The sequence below is a fragment of the Tiliqua scincoides genome, chromosome 5, assembly GCF_035046505.1.
Source record: "Tiliqua scincoides isolate rTilSci1 chromosome 5, rTilSci1.hap2, whole genome shotgun sequence".
Taxonomy (NCBI): Eukaryota; Metazoa; Chordata; class Lepidosauria; order Squamata; family Scincidae; genus Tiliqua; species Tiliqua scincoides.
Genome location: NC_089825.1, coordinates 110,137,651 through 110,154,686, shown reverse-complemented (window position 1 = coordinate 110,154,686; position 17,036 = coordinate 110,137,651). Strand labels below are relative to the sequence as shown.

The window sequence follows — 17,036 nt, the reverse complement described above, 5'->3', positions numbered from 1 at the left end:
CACAAATGTTGTTCTCCAGGAGCCTAGATGTCAAGCTCTGCAGGAAAATTGCCCCAATTTCATCATCTGAAACAATGACACCAATCCATGTCCATCCAAAGTGCTTAAGGAGATGAAGAATCCCATCATGCTGAGAATTTCCAGTTGGAAGCATGTTACGGAGTAAAGGAAACTGAGTTTTGTCACTCAATACATGGTGAAAGGAGTTGTAATTGAACTAAGGAGAAACGACAACAGTATTTTTAGAGAGGTTTTAGAAACCTTCCTCCCCTCCTGAGTTTCAAAATCTTTCTCCCAATCTCTAGCAAGAGGGAATGTGCCCCTCCAGGTTTCTGATTCAGCACCAAATATTGTGAAATCTGAATGTCCTCTAATGCTTTGCTATTGGCAGGAGTATTGAAGGGCTAAGTTCAAAGTATAGAGAAATACATACATATCTCTCAGTACGGAGAAATTTTTATTCTTTCTACATGAAGAGAAATGTTTAACTAAACACAAAAGAGCACACCAACATACACACAACACTTCTGTATTCATAACAGCCCTTCTAAACAGAACAAAACAACAAAAAAAAGAGTTTCTTTTTCTAATGTATGCTGGTGCAAGTACCAGGTTTTTATCTTGGTTCAAGATTTTTTATCTTGGTTGTTTTGGGGGAATGACCTACAAATAAATGCACAAGCTGGACTGCTCCCTTCATTTCCATTAATCAAGTGCAATGTTCATTTAAAGGAAGGAACATACTTGTGGAAGTTTGTAGGTATTTAAGATGCTGGGCATGTGGATTGTATTTTGCAGGGTGAGCCCTCCAATGACGGCCATAAGCTTGTGTTTCTGGCCACAAGGGTAATTATAGCGACACCCTGTGAAAAGGAGATTCAGAGTGCCATAAGCGCTCCCCAATGAATTCGAAACATCTGCAAAGGTGATGCGTCCCAGCGTCTTGTTGGATAAGAGGTTGGCATTCCTGTTGATCTCATTTATGGCAAACTCAAGAGCAAGAGCTTCATGGAATTTCCTGAGGAACATACTGCAATGAGAGTTTCACTTGATTAAGGCACATGCAATGAACTCTTTCTGCTACAGAAACTGTTGGAGTTATGCCATGTAAGAGCAAAACCTGCATACCTCTAAAGGATCACGTTAATGTTTTGAATAATTTTGTTTTCCACATCTTTTTTTTTAATCCTCTAAAATCCTCTCTTTGAAGGCTGTGATGAACTCACCAAATTTGATGTTTTTTTGCTGCAAGCTGATGTCAGCTTATCATATAGCACAGACTTTAAACATAGCTACCTAGATAAACAGACACTGCATCTGAATGTGTGTGTTATGTTTAGATAGTCCCTCCATTGAATCCTAATCCACACTGTGATATGGTACATCCCAACCCCAGGATGAACACTTCAGTGATGAATAGAGATTTATTTTGTGTTTGGCCAAGGTAACTGGGGAAGGACTTGAGCTGAGGCAGGAATTGAATTCCTTTGGTTTCTTCTAGCTTCTTCTTATTTTAATTATTTATTTAAAAGATATTTATCCCAACTTTCCTCTGCCGGAGCACATGCCCTATGCAGCTTACAATTTAAGGATAAAATATACACTGTATCAAAACAATAAATAAAACCAGCAAAAAATAAATAAATCCAATTTGAAAAGGGCAAAAACACTCAAGGATCTTCTATGAAAGCACAGGAGGGAGACAAGCCATCACCCAAATGTCAGACGAAAGAAAGAGGTTTTGAACCCTCACTGAAACGCCTTGGGGGGGTAGATCTTAATTCTCCCAGTAGGGGGTTCCTTAATTGTGGCACCACTACTGAGAAGGCTCACCCCTGTGCCACCATCCTCCTAACTTATACCACTATGAGAAATGTAGCAGAAAGTCGGCATGCCACAGAGATCTGGCAGTGGATTGAGATATGGGATTTTTAGCTTCATGAGTGTTGCTGCTCTTTCAGAGCTTGCGCACCCTGCCCTGGTTCTTTGCAGCCAAATTATTAGGCTACAAAAGACGGTGCAGAACAAGTTGGAAGCAAGATGGAACATGGATTAACTGACATGCATGTATCTCATTCCTTCCATAGGAATAAATTCAGGATGGTTGGATTTCTTCTACTCTCAATCCAAATTTAGAAAGATTTATTGCAAACTGAAACTGACAGACATGTTGCGGAACAGGAGGACTTGACTTGAACAGGAATCTAGTCACACACAGAGAAACAGAGAAATGTAACAAAAATGTCAGGAGTAACTGTATAATGACTGTATACCGTAACTGTATATTATCATTATTATTATTATTAACAGTATTTATATACCACTTTTCAACAGAAGTTCACAAAGCGGTTTACAGAGAAAAATCAAATAACTGATATATAAAAAATAATGTTGTTTCTGCATTCAGATATTATCTAGGAGAGGATGGCTGAAATAATTACTTACAGAATGATGAATGACCATTTTGGTCTGGCATTAAAGGGAAGTTCCCTGAGCTCTGCTTGTACGAAAGATGTAAATTCACCAATTTGAATACCTTCTAATGAATTAGTGCCTATAGGGCAGGACTGCGAATCCCTTCGAGGGTCACAATTCATACTGACACTATGAGGCAGTTGCAGTAGCAAAGTTATCAGCAGTAATGGAATCAGCTTGCATATCAGAAAGCCTTGGCCCCAGACATACTGGGCCCCCTTCATTGTGACATATGTGCCCATCATCAGTGCTGTTACAGCCATCAGCATTCTTGAAAGGTGCTATAAAATGGACCTCAAATCTGACAACAGTTACAACTTCCCACTACACAGACCCTGAAATTCCCTTTAGTTACAGCTCTGCCTGTTTTCACTGAAAGTCTCAGACATGTGAATCCCAAATTGCTTTGTACTGGGTCTTTATAACCCACTATAGAAGAGAAGAGTGTGTCACCTTGTGTGTTGTTACAAACTTTGCAAGTGCCTTCTGCTAATCCTTGGCATATTCACTACTTGACCGATTATGAAAATTGCAGGGTTGAGAATTGTTCTTCCCAAAGCACTTGAAGATCTGCCAGGCTAAAGTAAACATGTTGGATGGATCCACAGTCAAAAACTTCTCTGCACTGGGGAGGAAGTAAAGGTCTCCAGTGCATATTGGGTATGGAGCAGAACGTACTGAAAGAATATCAACTAGCACAAGCGCTGTGGGTAAAAGGAAATTGTCAGTGACAAGAAGTTCAGATTTTCTCCCAAACCCATAACTTTTTTTCTTTTTCTTGCATATTCTGAAGACATTGTGTGTGTCTGTGTGTGTGTTTTCAATTCCATTTGTCTTCATTATCAGGAGCAGTGATTTTCAACCTTTTTCACCTCACGGCACAGGAGGTGGCGCAAGTCTGAGGAGACCCATAGGGGCCAGCGACCCTTACCCAGGGGTAAAGGGAAAAATTTCACCTTGCCTCTTGTTGAGCTGCTTCTGGCGCCTATCCTGAGCTGGATACAGCACAAGCCTCTTTGCTTGCCTGTTCCAGCACAGGATTGAATTGTGCTTAAGGCACATGTGAAAGGTGGTTGCAGGAGATAAAATCCCACTTGGCAACAAATCAACTGCAGATTAGAATCTTATTGCCAAACTCAGAAAGGAATGTTGTTTTAGTGGATCACATGCTGGAGCTGTTCTGAGAAAATCCACATTCAAATCTCAGCTTAGCCGTGAGGACTTCTGAGTAACCAAAGGCCAGTCAAAATTTGTCACACAAATTTATTTCTCAGGCTTTGTGGGAATAAAAGAGAAGCATGTGTGCTACTCTGGGATCCTTAGGGTCAGATATCAGTACAATAGAAATATAATTTGTGGGGACCCCAAGAGAAGATTTCCATTACCCACCCAGTATCCTCTTTCTAAATATGGATATTGAAAATATAACAGTTATAGTTCACACAGTGTTCTCACAATCATTGAAATAAAATTTTGAAAATTGAGAGCAAAAGGAAGAAACAATTTACATTATGATTACATGAGGTGCTTTGAATCAAGCTAGAAGAATCTAAATTTGTTGTGCTCATTAAGTTATAGCTCATCTTACTTTGTATGGAATAATATGTTTCCCAATATATTCATCATCCCTATTATACAAAGATATAAAACTAATATATTCATGTGTGTGTGCATGCACATTCCAAATAAAAACATGGTAACAGATGTGTGTGTGCACATTCCAAATAAAAAATGGTAACAGATCTACAGGTGGAGCCTATTTATCCGCGTTAGTTCCACATGATTAACAAAAAACCTAAATGCCATAGAGTTACGCAAATTCGCTGCATCCTGACACTTCTGGATGGAAGGAAACTAAGGCAGCTGTTCTCAATTCCCTCCCCTCCACTCCATACTCAGCCCTCCTGTTGCCAGCTGTCCTGGTTCTTTCACAGTTGGAATGGTGAGCTTGCTTGGGAAGCCATGTCCTCTGTGTCCAAGGCAACCTCCCAACAACACTGCAGGTTCTCCTCCTCCTCTTCGCTGCTGCTGCTACTGCAGCCCTCCCTGGCCACCATCATGGAAGCTCTCTGCCCCGGAGCATTCTGGGACTTATAGTCCTTATAGCAGAGGCTCTCTGCTCTCCCTCACATGTCTCTCCAAGGCTTCCCAAGGTTTGCTTGGGAAGGCTTGATAGAGCAGGAGAGCCTACATCATGGGGGGGGGGGGAATTTGGCCAGCATTCCCTGTGTTTTTTAAAGCAATCCTCTCTCCTCCCACTGGCCTCCTTCTCCTGAGCCCTCCACATTGCCAGCTGCCAGCTTCTTTCACAGGTGGGATGCTGAGCTTTTTAGAGTCCAGCCCTATGAGTTTCTACTCAGAAGTAAGCCCCATTGTAGTCAATGGGGCTTACTCCCAGGAAAGTGTGGAGAGGATTGTAAGCTATATCTCATGCTTTGCTTGGTGGGTAGGCTTGCTTGTGCAAAATCTGGGGGGGGGGGGATTTGGCAAACACTTCCTGGGATTTTAAAGCAATCCCCTCTGTTGCTACAACACCTGCCCCTGTGTGTGTGTGTGTGTGTGTGTGTGTGTGTGTGTGTGTGAGTGTGTGAGAGAGAGAGAGAGAGAGAGCTCCACCTTGCTGTGTTCTGGTTACACAGGGCTTTCCGCCCCTCTCTTCAGCCTCTTTGTGGCTCAGGGGCTCCAGGAATGTTACTGTTCCTTGGAAAGGGGAACCTCTTCCATGGCTCCAGGGCTATTCCCTGCCTGGAATAGACCTCCAACATGCAAAATTCCCCTGCAAGATGCCCCTCAAGGTGCAATGGTGCCACTGCATTGGCACATGGGAATATGCCCTGAACTGGGCTGTTTGGATCCTATGGTCTATTGTTGCTGCTAAGATAATTCTATTTAAGAGAACACTGTTTACAAAAGGCTTTGAAAGATGATAAATGTTGGAGTGTTTGCTTCTTTTTTTTCTTGAATTGTACTCCATTGTACTCGATGCAGCATGTGCTGCATTTAATGGTGGGGAAGGGCTAGAACAGGAGCCTGAAGGCCAACCAGAGGTAATTAATAAAAGTTTTATTTACCTCTGGGAAGGGCTTCCAGTTGCCTCTAGGACTCTTAGGACTACTCCATAACTCCCCAATGACAACACAGTTTGCCAACACAACTTCTACTGTATGCTGCAGGGGCATTTTGGCTTGCTCCTTGGGGTAAGGGAATACTTGTTTCCTTGCCCCAGGGGATGCCCCAACAGCTGCCATGGGTCAAATTGAACCTGCATTAGCTCCATATTCCGGGAAGGGGGTTAGGTTTTTGTGGGTGCCACTGTTGCCGAACCCACCCCCTTTCTGGATGCAATCTGTCTTCTTCCTCACCCTGTCACCTTCCTGTTCTGCCCAGTCAACCCCATTCCACCCTCCCTTCATTCCTCCTAACCCTTACACAAACTTACCAGTGGCAGCGGGTGTCCACTCCTTGTTCTTACACAAACCCAGCCACTCATGACTTGAGGCTTTGGCACTGTCATGGTTGCAGCAGCCATAAAACTAAGCTGTTGGAACACTCATTCCAGTGGCATAAATGGCCCTTAGCATTGTGCTGTCAATGTGTTTGAATGCGGCTGGGCAGGTTCAAGTGGGAGGTCGCAAGATGAAAGTAAGATGACAGTAGTGTTATAATGTTCCTGAATCACTGCACTGCACTCTCCTCCCCTTTCAGCAAAAGCAGCCAGGTGGACAAGAAGGAGTTAGTGGTGGCAGGAGGGTATGCACTTACTAACACACCTGCAAGCAAGAAAGGAGGAGACAAAATTGGGATGAAGTTTCAGCTGGCACTTAAACTAGAGGCGGGTGTCAATGCCAATGCTGACAAGACAGCTTTGCAAGGTTTCAGGCAGCAAGTCTGCTTTCTTCACTCCAATCGCATTCACAGCTGTGATTTACTATGTAGTACTGCAGCATTGTCCCATACAAATGTGATCCCTGACTGGGTAAGATCGCCTGTGTGAATCATGTAGTTAGGCCAAAGAAGAAAGTGGCTGAGCAGCAAAAACCACATGAAACAATGGGGCTGAACACAATTTTTAAATGGTGAATATTTCCACAGAAAGTATTTAAAAAAAGAAATGCCATATTTTTAACATATTCTATCACAGCTCTAATTCTACTGCCCTCCATCCCATTAAGACAATTCCTGCCCCATGTCTGGCAAACCAGCATTCAAACCCACAATGTCCTCTTCCCATTCAAGAGCTGCAGCTTAGAAATGGTGAGATTAAGCATTACTCATGTCAAGGTCACTGGATCCAGCTATAAATTCCAGGAGAAGCATCTGTGCTGAGTGTAAATCAGACAGGTCTTAACCATTCCAACCTCTGTAGATTCAAAGTGTACTCCAGAGAAATTGATAACTTCTTGCACCCAGTGGGATGTAATTATTATTATTAATAATAAAAATATAGCACCATCAATGTGCATGGTACTTTACATTTGAAGAGAAGTCCTTGCTCTGAGGAGCTCACAGACACAATAAGAACAAGGGACTTGACTGAGGAAGGGCACCGAGGAAACGTCCTGTTTTGGACATCTTTTTCTCAAATAGTAATTTCATTCCAAACCACTTGGTGAATTATTTCTGAAATGTGGGACACTTTCAAAAGTGGGTTGTATCACAAACATCCTCTGCTCCAAGAGTGAAACCTGAAAGTTCCGCAAGGCAGGCAGAAGCATATTTAATATAGCTAATATAGAGAACAGAGTCTTGGCTTCACAATATTGAAGCAGAAAACCCACAATCATTTGGATTCTGTGAATGTAGTTTTAAGCCCTCCCCATGGCTTTCCAGAGTGCCCCTTGCACATCCTTGCTTCTCAAGCTATAGATGATCGGATTGAGCATTGGTGTGAGAATCCCGTATAGCACAGGCAAAATCTGATCCTTCTGCTGGGAGTATGTGGAGTTGGGACGGATGTAAGTGAAGATGATGGTGCCAAAGTAGATGTTGACCACAGTCAGGTGAGAAGCACAGGTAGAAAAGGCCTTGAGACGCCCTTCCTTGGTGCGGATTCTGACGATGGCCGAAACTATATAGACGTACGACACCCGAGTAACCAGAAATGAACCCATGATCACACCTCCACCCACCACAAAGGTCGCAATTTGATTGGCCTGAGTGTCAGAACAGGAGAGCTGAAACAGGGGTGGGTTGTCACAAAAGAAGTGTCGGATGACATTGTCCCGGCAGAAAGACAAAAGGGACATCATGCCAGAGTGCACACCAGAGTTAGCCAAGCCCAGAATCCAGGCAGATGCTGCCAGCCACACACACGTTTTGGGGTTCATGAATACACCATAGTGCAGTGGGTGGCAAATGGCAGCATACCGGTCATATGCCATCACACCCAGCAGGAGGCATTCAACGCCACCAAAGGAGATGAAGAAATACATTTGGGAGAAGCAACCAGCAAGGGAGATTTGCTTGTCCTGAGAGAGATAACTTATCAGCATCTTGGGAACAGTGGAAGATGTGTACCCAATGTCCACAACAGAGAGATTACCCAGAAAGAAATACATGGGGTTGTGCAGTCTGCTGTCCAAAGCGATGATGAGAAGAATGAGAGTGTTTCCACCTAGGGCCACCAAGTAGCAAAGGAGAAAGAGACCAAAGAGAATGAGTTGGACCTCTGGGTCACTGGAGAGCCCCAGGAGTATAAATTCAGTAACAGCTGTGCCATTCTGCACCATCCGATGTAGGGGCTCCATCTGTGAGGGAATATTAAATGGAATATTTGTCAAAAGGTGGCACATGGAATAGAGGGTTTAGCCACACAAATACAAGCATGAGAACAGTCAAAGCACAACAGCAGTTTTTTTTAATCCCTAGAAAGCATTTGTGCTGCCCCATTCCTTGCTTTCTCTCTCTCTCTCTCTTTCCAGCTTCCTCTTCCTAATGAACTCTCAGAAACTCACAGAATTTATATACCTGTAACTTTTCAAGAAGAAACATCAGCTTTCATAAACTCCAGTTCCCAGGACTATGGGAATATCTGATCCAACCCCATTATAGTGGAATTCGGTGGGGGGTTAGCCTACCTCCGCAGCTGAACTCCATTCCCTGCTAACACTAAAAATGCTTTTCTCCAACCACCACACATTAAGTATTTTTAAGCACATCATCTTCCCTTCTGATTGTAACAGTGTTGTATCAGGGCAGGGGTACATCCAGTGTTACAACCAGAGACAAAATTTGGATGCACAGATCAAGCTAAATATAACACAGAACATTTTTTTCCTCAAGATACACTTTTTGGAAGAGAGTTGCGATTGGATCTCCTAATATTTGTTTTTAAATTTAAAGTTAACAGATTCTAGATTTGTCTGAAATAACAGATTCAGATGAAATAGTGCTTATTCTTTATACTTATTCTATGTCTCCCCCCCTTGGGGCAAATAGCACTTACTCTGCCATGTCCCAGAAAACCCTCTTATCATTGCATTATCAAGGTAAGGAAAATTCCAGTTCTAGAACCATATACTGTATTAAAGGGAGGCTGTGGGGGGCATGCACTGGATCCTATCCCCCTTTTCTGCAGCCTCCCCACCCCCTTTTCTCCCTAAACTTCCACTAGTGAAATTGCTAGTCTGAGAAAACCCACTGAGGAGCAGGAGGCTTACAAAAGTGTCAGGGGATTAAATCTCCTTTTGCCTCTGAAGCCTCCTGATTTGTCCTCCCCCACTGGAAACAGTGTGGCCAGTTTTGGCATGGCTGCACCAGTGGGGGGGGATAAGAATAGAATTGGACTCTAATAATAATAATAATAATAATAATAATAATAATAATAATAATAATAATAATAATAATAATAATAATAATAACAACAGGTATTTATATACCGCCTTTCTTGGTCTTTATTCAAGACTTTATTCAAGGCTGTTTACATAGGCAGGCTTTATTAAATCCCTTATTAAATAGGGATTTTTACAATTTCAAAGAAGTTTCTTTTTTCAAGAACGACTACATTCAAGGTGTTTCATTCTGATCTGGCTTCACATTCTGGCCTCCGTCCTCCCACGCTCAGAGCAGATGGAATTGCTCGACTTCAGCTTGTCAGCTGCTCCAAGGTCACACGGTGCTGGTGGCCTCGAACTGGCGACCTTGTGGTTGTTATCTTCAGGCAGACGGAGGCTCTACCCTCTAGACCAGGGGTGCCCAAACCCCGGCCCTGGGGCCACTTGCGGCCCTTGAGGCCTCTCAATGCGGCCCTCAGGGAGCCTCCAGTCTCCAATGAGCCTCTGGCCCTCCAGAGATTTGTTGGAGCCCGCACTGGCCCGACGCAACTGCTCTCAGCATGAGGGTGACTGTTTGACCTTTCACATGAGCTGTGGGATGAGGGCTTCCTCCACTGCTTGCTGGTTCACATCTGTGATGCAGTAGCGGCAGCAAAGGAAAGGCCAGTGTTGCTTTGTGCAAGGCCTTTTACAGGCCTTGAGCTATTTCAAGAACTTCCATCATTCATATAAGTGTATCTTTAATATAGTCATTTATGTAAACTTATGTAAATTTATTCAAATTTTAAATGTAAATTAATTATTTTTTTCCCTGGCCCCCAACACAGTGTCGGAGAGATGATGTGGCCCTCCTGCCAAAAACTTTGGACACCCCTGCTCTAGACCAGGGGTGTCCAAACTTTTTGGCAGGAGGGCCACATCATTTCTCTGACACTGTGTTGGGGGCTGGGGGGGAAGAATTAATTTACATTTAAAATTTGAATAAATTTACATAAATGAATATATTAAAGATGGACTCATATGAATGAATGAAGGTCTTGCAATAGCTCCAGGCCTTTAAAGTCCTGGCACAAAGCAAGACCACCCTTTCCTTCGCTGCCACTATTGCATCACAGACATGAAACAGCAAGCAGTGGAGGAAGCCCTCATCCCACAGCTCACGCAAGAGGTCAAACAGTTGCCCTCATGCTGAGAGCAGTTGCATCGGGCCAGTGCAGACTCCAACAAATCTCCAGAGGGCCAGAGGCTCATTGGAACCTGGGAGCTCCTTGAGGGCTGCATTGGGAGTCCTCGAGGGCCGCAAGTGGCCCCAGGGCCAGGGTTTGGGCACCCCTGCTCTAGACCAGACCTCCTGCCTGGTGCAGTTTAAACGCATTGCGTTCCCTTTGCAGCACTTTGCCTGGAGACAGGCCAATATAGGCTGGAGTTTCTAGCTTGGTCCAGTTTCTTAAAATACTGGGCCAAAGTGTGCTTCAGGGCTGACCAAAATCCATTGTTAAAGGGGTTATTGACTGACTCGCTGTTGTCTCCTTGCTTAGCTCTATTCAATAAGAATATTAGACAAATGGGTCTCGAGGAAGATCTGCAAGGAGCTGCTACACTTGAGATGTCTATCAGGCTCTTGATAACAAGACTAACAGACATAGAAAAGCAAGAGATTTTGGCTGCAGCACAAAAAAAATGTTTGCCCCTAAATTTCCATCTTAACAATACCTTTGGTCTACAACCAAAATAATTGTCCTTCTTAGAGTGCCCCTTTGAATGGAGGGCTTTTACATTAGCCCGATGCAACTGTGCTGCCTTCTAATGACCTACTTGGTAGGTTTAGAAATGCCCCGAAGGAAAAACGATTTTGCAGTTGTGGCCTCAGAGAGGTAGATGCTCTTCCACACATTGTTCTGCATTGTGCTTTTAATCAGGTGCTCAGAGACCAGTATCTCCCCTCATTGTCAGGAAACAAAAAAGGTCTCTCTGAGATCACCTCTTTACAACTTTTGCTGGCAGGTGAATTTGAATTTGTGACCCTTCCAGTTGCTAAATTTCTACATTTGAGCAACTTGAAGCGGGCTAAGTTGATGGTTCTAAGCAACTTGGAGTAACTGTGTAAGCAAACTGGTGTGTTTTAACCCTTATTTACCCAGCACCCCCCAATAAAGACACAGTCAAGGGCATATGGTACAAAGGGCCACTTTATTAACTATTTAAATATACTTCAGATTGCAACAGGGCCTAACAAATAAGTCATGCGGGTTCTACATGGGGGAAACGGAGCTGCCCGTCTACTTCCCTCTATATGGATTTGGGCGACCACACCAGACTCTGGGCAGCGTCAGTACAAGCCTGCCGCTCCCTTCATTGTCACCCTGAAGGGGCAGGGTGGCAGGTTAGCTCAGGCCACCCGAGCGAACCCGCGATGCGCCTTTACCACCAGGCCGAGGTTCATCCAGCCTGCGTCACCCAGCCGGGAATGCCAGCATGACGAAGCGTGGAGTCCACCGGCCCTTGCCACCCTGCGGTGTACACCGATATGACCTTACCTACCCAAAACCCACACGACACCTGCCTAAAGTGACCAAGAAGACCTATGGAAAAACCCCTTTCCGTCCCTAACTCCACAGTCCGGGGTAGGCAAAAAACCACCAACCGATGTGCCAATTAGGCTGATGGCAAAAATTCCTACCCGGCCCCAGAAGGCGACCAGCTAGTCTCGGACTGCCAGAGGGTGGGCGGGTGGGTGACTGCTGCCTGGTCCCAACTGCGCGGGCTTCTCCGAGCAGCCTGCACGTGGCCCCAGACCAATTAGCCCCCAGCCAATCAGCTGCGAGGCTGGCCCGTCCTGTGTCTCGTTAGGGGGCAGGGTAAACGCTGGTGGCGCGCTAATACACATGCCACCAGAATTCTTATCTCTCTTTTAATATATACCATCATACATGACTGTTTGGAGATATTAGTTGTAAAACTATATGCCTAATAAAGGTTTGTTGTATGTTGTAATAGAATTGGACTCTAAATGGTGCCATTTAAATGAAATGAATTATTACACTCCACAGAACTTGACAGAGATACATACTGTAACAAGTAAACAATGCTTACACATTCAAGATGACTTCGGGCCACATCCTATTCAATTTTTCAGTGCCGGTGCAGCTGTACCAATGGGGCATGCACTGCATCCTGTGATGGGGAGGCAGTCACAGAGGCCTCCTCAATGTATGGGAACATTCGTTCCTTTACCTCAGAGCTGCATTGTGGCAGCACCGGTGCTGGAAAGTTAGATTGGATTGGACCCACAGAGATTTGTTTTCTGCCTCTGGTAGCCCAAGCCTAGGCAAGTCTACTCAGGAGTAAGTCTCATTCTAGTTGATGGGGCTTACTCCCAGGAATGTGTGGATTGAACTGCAGCCTGAAATATGGGTTTGGGGACTTGTAATGGCTATTGATAGATATATTTTTCATGAATGTATCTGAACTTAAGCTAGTGGCTGTCTCCACTGAATTTGGTAAATTCATTATAAGAACCTGACACCATGCTACTAATTCTTCTCCTCCTAGCCTCTTCCCCACAAATAATTAACTGCATGTGGCATATCTGTCAGAGGAAAATGATGCATCACTTGCCTCAAACACAGCATTGTCCAAGAGGGGAACACCAACTTCTCCCTTTTCCTCCAACGTGTAAACCTGGCCCATGCTTCTCCTTTGAAGAAATCACAACTGGGATGATGCCATTTGTAGTGGAGAATTTTGGGGTGAGAAAAGGATTCTTATCTCTTCCTTATCCATTGGTTTTCCCCTGAAACTTCCCCTACCAGTCACGTTTCTTCAGCCTAAGTGCTAAGCTCTTGTTTCCTCACTGGATTGTCAATTATGTAGTGAGGAGATGGACGGGACGGGAGAGGACGGGACGATGACCTTGTGAGCTGCTCCACCACATTCTTATATTATACATCCCGTTTCTGGGCAAGGTAATTGAGCGGGTGGTGGCGTCCCAACTCCAGAGGGTCTTGGATGAAACGGATTATCTGGATCCTTTTCAGTCTGGCTTCAGGCCGGGCTTTGGGACGGAAACCACCTTGGTCGCCTTGGTGGATGACCTACGCCGGGGACTGGACAGGGGGAGTGCGTCCCTGTTGGTCCTGCTGGACCTCTCAGCGGCTTTCGATACCATCGACCATGGTATCCTTCTAGGCCGATTGGCCGAGTTGGGAGCTGGAGGCACTGTTTTGCGGTGGTTCCGCTCCTACTTGGAGGGTCGGTCCCAGATGGTGGTGCTGGGGGATGCCTGTTCGACACCCTGGCCCTTGAGATGCGGGGTGCCACAGGGCTCAATTCTGTCCCCCATGCTATTTAACATCTACATGAAACCGCTGGGAGAGGTCATCCGGGGGTTTGGAGTGGGGTGCCATCAATATGCTGATGACACCCAGCTCTATCTCTCCTTTCCTCCAGACTCCAGGGTGGCGGTTGAGGACCTGGAGCGCTGTCTGGAGGCAGTGAGGATCTGGATGGGGGCTAACAAGCTGAAATTAAATCCGGATAAGACAGAGGCTCTCCTGGTTAGGAAATCCTCGATGCAGGTGCTGGACTATCGGCTTGCGCTGAATGGGGTTGCACTCCCTCTGAAGGAGCAGGTCCGCAGCTTGGGGGTCCACCTGGACTCGCAGCTGCTCCTGGATTCCCAGGTGGCGGCTGTGGCAAGGGGGGCCTTCGCTCAGCTTCGGCTGGTGCGCCAGCTGCGGCCGTACTTGGATCGTGCAGACCTGGCCACGGTGATCCATGCCTCGGTGACATCGAGATTAGATTACTGTAACGCGCTCTATGTGGGGCTGCCCTTGAAGACGGTTCGGAAACTGCAACTAGTGCAGAATGCGGCAGCCCGTGTGGTTACTGGAGGTAGGCGGTTCGACCCTGTCACTCCGCTTCTCCAGCGGCTGCACTGGCTGCCCATTCGTTTCCGGGCCCAATTCAAGGTGCTGGTATTGACCTTTAAAGCCCTATACTACTCTGGACCAGGGTATCTTAGAGATCGCCTGCTCCTGTACAATCCGGCTCGCCCTCTCAGGTCATCAGAGAAGGCCTTTTTACAAGTGCCGCCGCCTAGGGAGGTACGTGGGGCGGCTGCAAGAAATAGGGCCTTCTCAGTAGTGGCACCAACGCTATGGAACTCCCTTCCCCTTGACTTAAGAATGGCTCCCTCTCTTGGGACCTTTCGGCAAGGCCTGAAGACCCTTCTGTTTAAGCAGGCCTTCTGAGTTCTTGGCCTTTTAACATCTTTTTAACATCTTTTAATATTTTTTTTACAGGCCTGATTCTTTTATGACTTGCTGCTGCTCTATGCTCTTTTTACTTATTTTTACTCTGACTGCTGTTTTTAGTATGTGTTAATATGTTATTATTTGTTTTTTAAATTGTTTTTAATATGTTGTAAGCCGCCTTGAGTCCCTTCGGGGAGAAAGGCGGGGTAGAAATAAAGTTATTATTATTATTATTATTATTATATTGCCCAAAGTTCTTCAGTTTAGTGTGATGGGAAAAGAGCTTGCATGCAGCTGCAATTATATTTTAAAACTCATCTCTGTTAATATAAGATTAAACTGTGGAGTGTGATTTGAACTGGTGACTGTGAGGTGTGATGGCTCACACATGCAAGCTTCGCTGCAGCCATCAAGCGGGGAACATACATGTGTCTACTAGTTGTTGGACTGAGGAAAATAACTGGTTTCAGATCAAAATGCAAATTTTTATGAGTTTTCATTGAAATTAGCTGCTAACATCACTTGTTTCATCTTTACTAATGCAATACATCTCCGAATGTCTTCCTGAGGACAGTGAAGTCAACAAATATTTAATCATTTCATGTGCTTAAAGATCTGGTCATAACTGATGACGGAAGGCCGGAAATTAATAATGATAATGATAGAATCTTGACTAGAGCCTGAATTGTAACCTATAATGATCTAGCTAGATCCTGAATTGTAAGCCCAGCATAGGTTGCAATAAAGTAATAAAATAATGAGGATGTTGTTCATCACACATGGTATTTCAATTATAACCTTACCTGCTCAGTATTGATCTTTTTGTTTTATGCAGTAAGTAAGCCATTCTGAAGCTCCATCCTGGAATATATCTCAATAAAAAAGAAATCCTCTTAAATTGCCAAGAGCAAGCTCACCAATACTTCTCTCTCTGGCTTCTTCAAGCCACAGCTCCAAATCGTACAGTACACAGACCAGGCTAGGCAAATATGCCAGTGTGATATGCCCAGGGGAATGATTGCTACATACTATTTTGATTCTTACAGATAACATTATTTATTCCTTTTGGGAATTCAAGAAAGAGTATTTGGTAGAGGTAGTTTAGCACAAGATACACAACATTTGAGGTATAGAGGAACATTCATAATTATTTTCTTGGATATATTGCAAGTCACAGGATGATAAACATAACCTTAAAATGCCACACTCTGAAGTCATCATAACATACATTGAATCAGGACCAGGTAATTAACATTCCCTCTCTGATAGCTGAAAACATCTATTTAAAAAAAAAAAGGCAACTATGAAGTGTCCATCTCTTGTGCTTCCCTTATAACTCCTTGCTATTAAAAAAGGAGCAAGTGAGGAAATTGTAGCTCTGTAACTTTGCGCAATGAAAGTGCATTCTGGATGCATTTGTATGTCTTTCACACTAGTAGGCACACACAGGCATATATAAATATGAAACACATAATGTTCAGAGAGATGGTGCTGAAGCAACAGAATATACATAGAGTGGCAATTACCTGACATATGGCAAGCATTTCCTCCTCACTAGAGGATGATATTTATGCTCAGATGGTCATTTAATCACAAATCTGCACCATACATTAAAATGAAATATGGGCAAGATAGAAATTCTCCTTATGCTGTGGACAATGACATTACGTTGACTAGTTCTTGATGAGGTTGAGTTCCACAGGAAGGACTAGGTGCACAAATTGGTAATGCTCCTGGAGCCCACCTTAATCCTGGATAAGCAGGTGTGGGCCATGGTTGGTCTTCTAGCTACACTTGTTCCTGTCCCAGACAGACCTTGCCACATGGTTCAATCCAAACTAGCATCAGGCCAGCGCACGCCATTTATGGCGGTGGAAAGGTTTTCTGCTACTGTAAAATGGCGGATGGCTGTGAGCTGTGTGCACTACGAATGGCAATTTTTCCAAGTGCTGTTGCAAGAGGTGGCAGCACTAGAAGGAAATCACCAGATTCAGTTGTACCTGCTGGTACAGGTAAGCATCTGGTGGGAGTGGGGGGAGGAAAACGGGAAACAGGGTGGGCGAATTAGGAGCATTTTGGGGCAGGCGGGGGTATGACAGGAGCAGCTCCCCCAATAACCTAACCCCTGTTATGTTCCTGACATGCCCCTTTAGATAAACAACTTGTGAAGATGAGAGGAACATTGAAGGCCCTCCCTAACTTTTGCAAACTCATACCTAGGTCAAACAAAAATCACCGGGAGATTTTCCATCAATCTTTATTATGTTTTTTTAGCAGAGGCCTTTACAAATGTATTAGTGTTTCAACAATTAGTACACATAGAGTTGAGCACATATTTTGTACCTAGGTCAGAAGCAGAAGGAAACCAACAGGTGACCAATAAGACCTTATTCCAAGTTGCACAACAGCCACCTCCTACCCTGCGCTGGATACAGCACAGGCTAGTCAACCTTCCTGTTCCAATGCAGGATATGGTTGGGCTACCCATTGATTGTGTGTCACATCAGACCTTCTCAAGACAATGATCCCATAC

At 44.5% G+C, this 17,036-nt stretch overlaps 1 protein-coding gene across 1 annotated transcript; it reads right to left on the bottom strand.

Annotated features, from left to right (window-relative positions):
- Nucleotides 1-7,280: 7,280 nt before the first annotated feature.
- LOC136653127 (olfactory receptor 5AR1-like) lies at nucleotides 7,281-8,222 on the bottom strand. Its single transcript, XM_066630048.1, has one exon. The coding sequence runs from the start codon at nucleotides 8,220-8,222 to the stop codon at nucleotides 7,281-7,283; it is 942 nt and encodes a 313-aa protein (XP_066486145.1).
- Nucleotides 8,223-17,036: the final 8,814 nt, after the last annotated feature.

Coding starts and splice junctions, on each gene's coding strand:
- LOC136653127 (XM_066630048.1), bottom strand. CDS start 8,222: ATGGAGCCCCTACATCGGATGGTGCAGAATGGCACAGCTGTTACTGAA.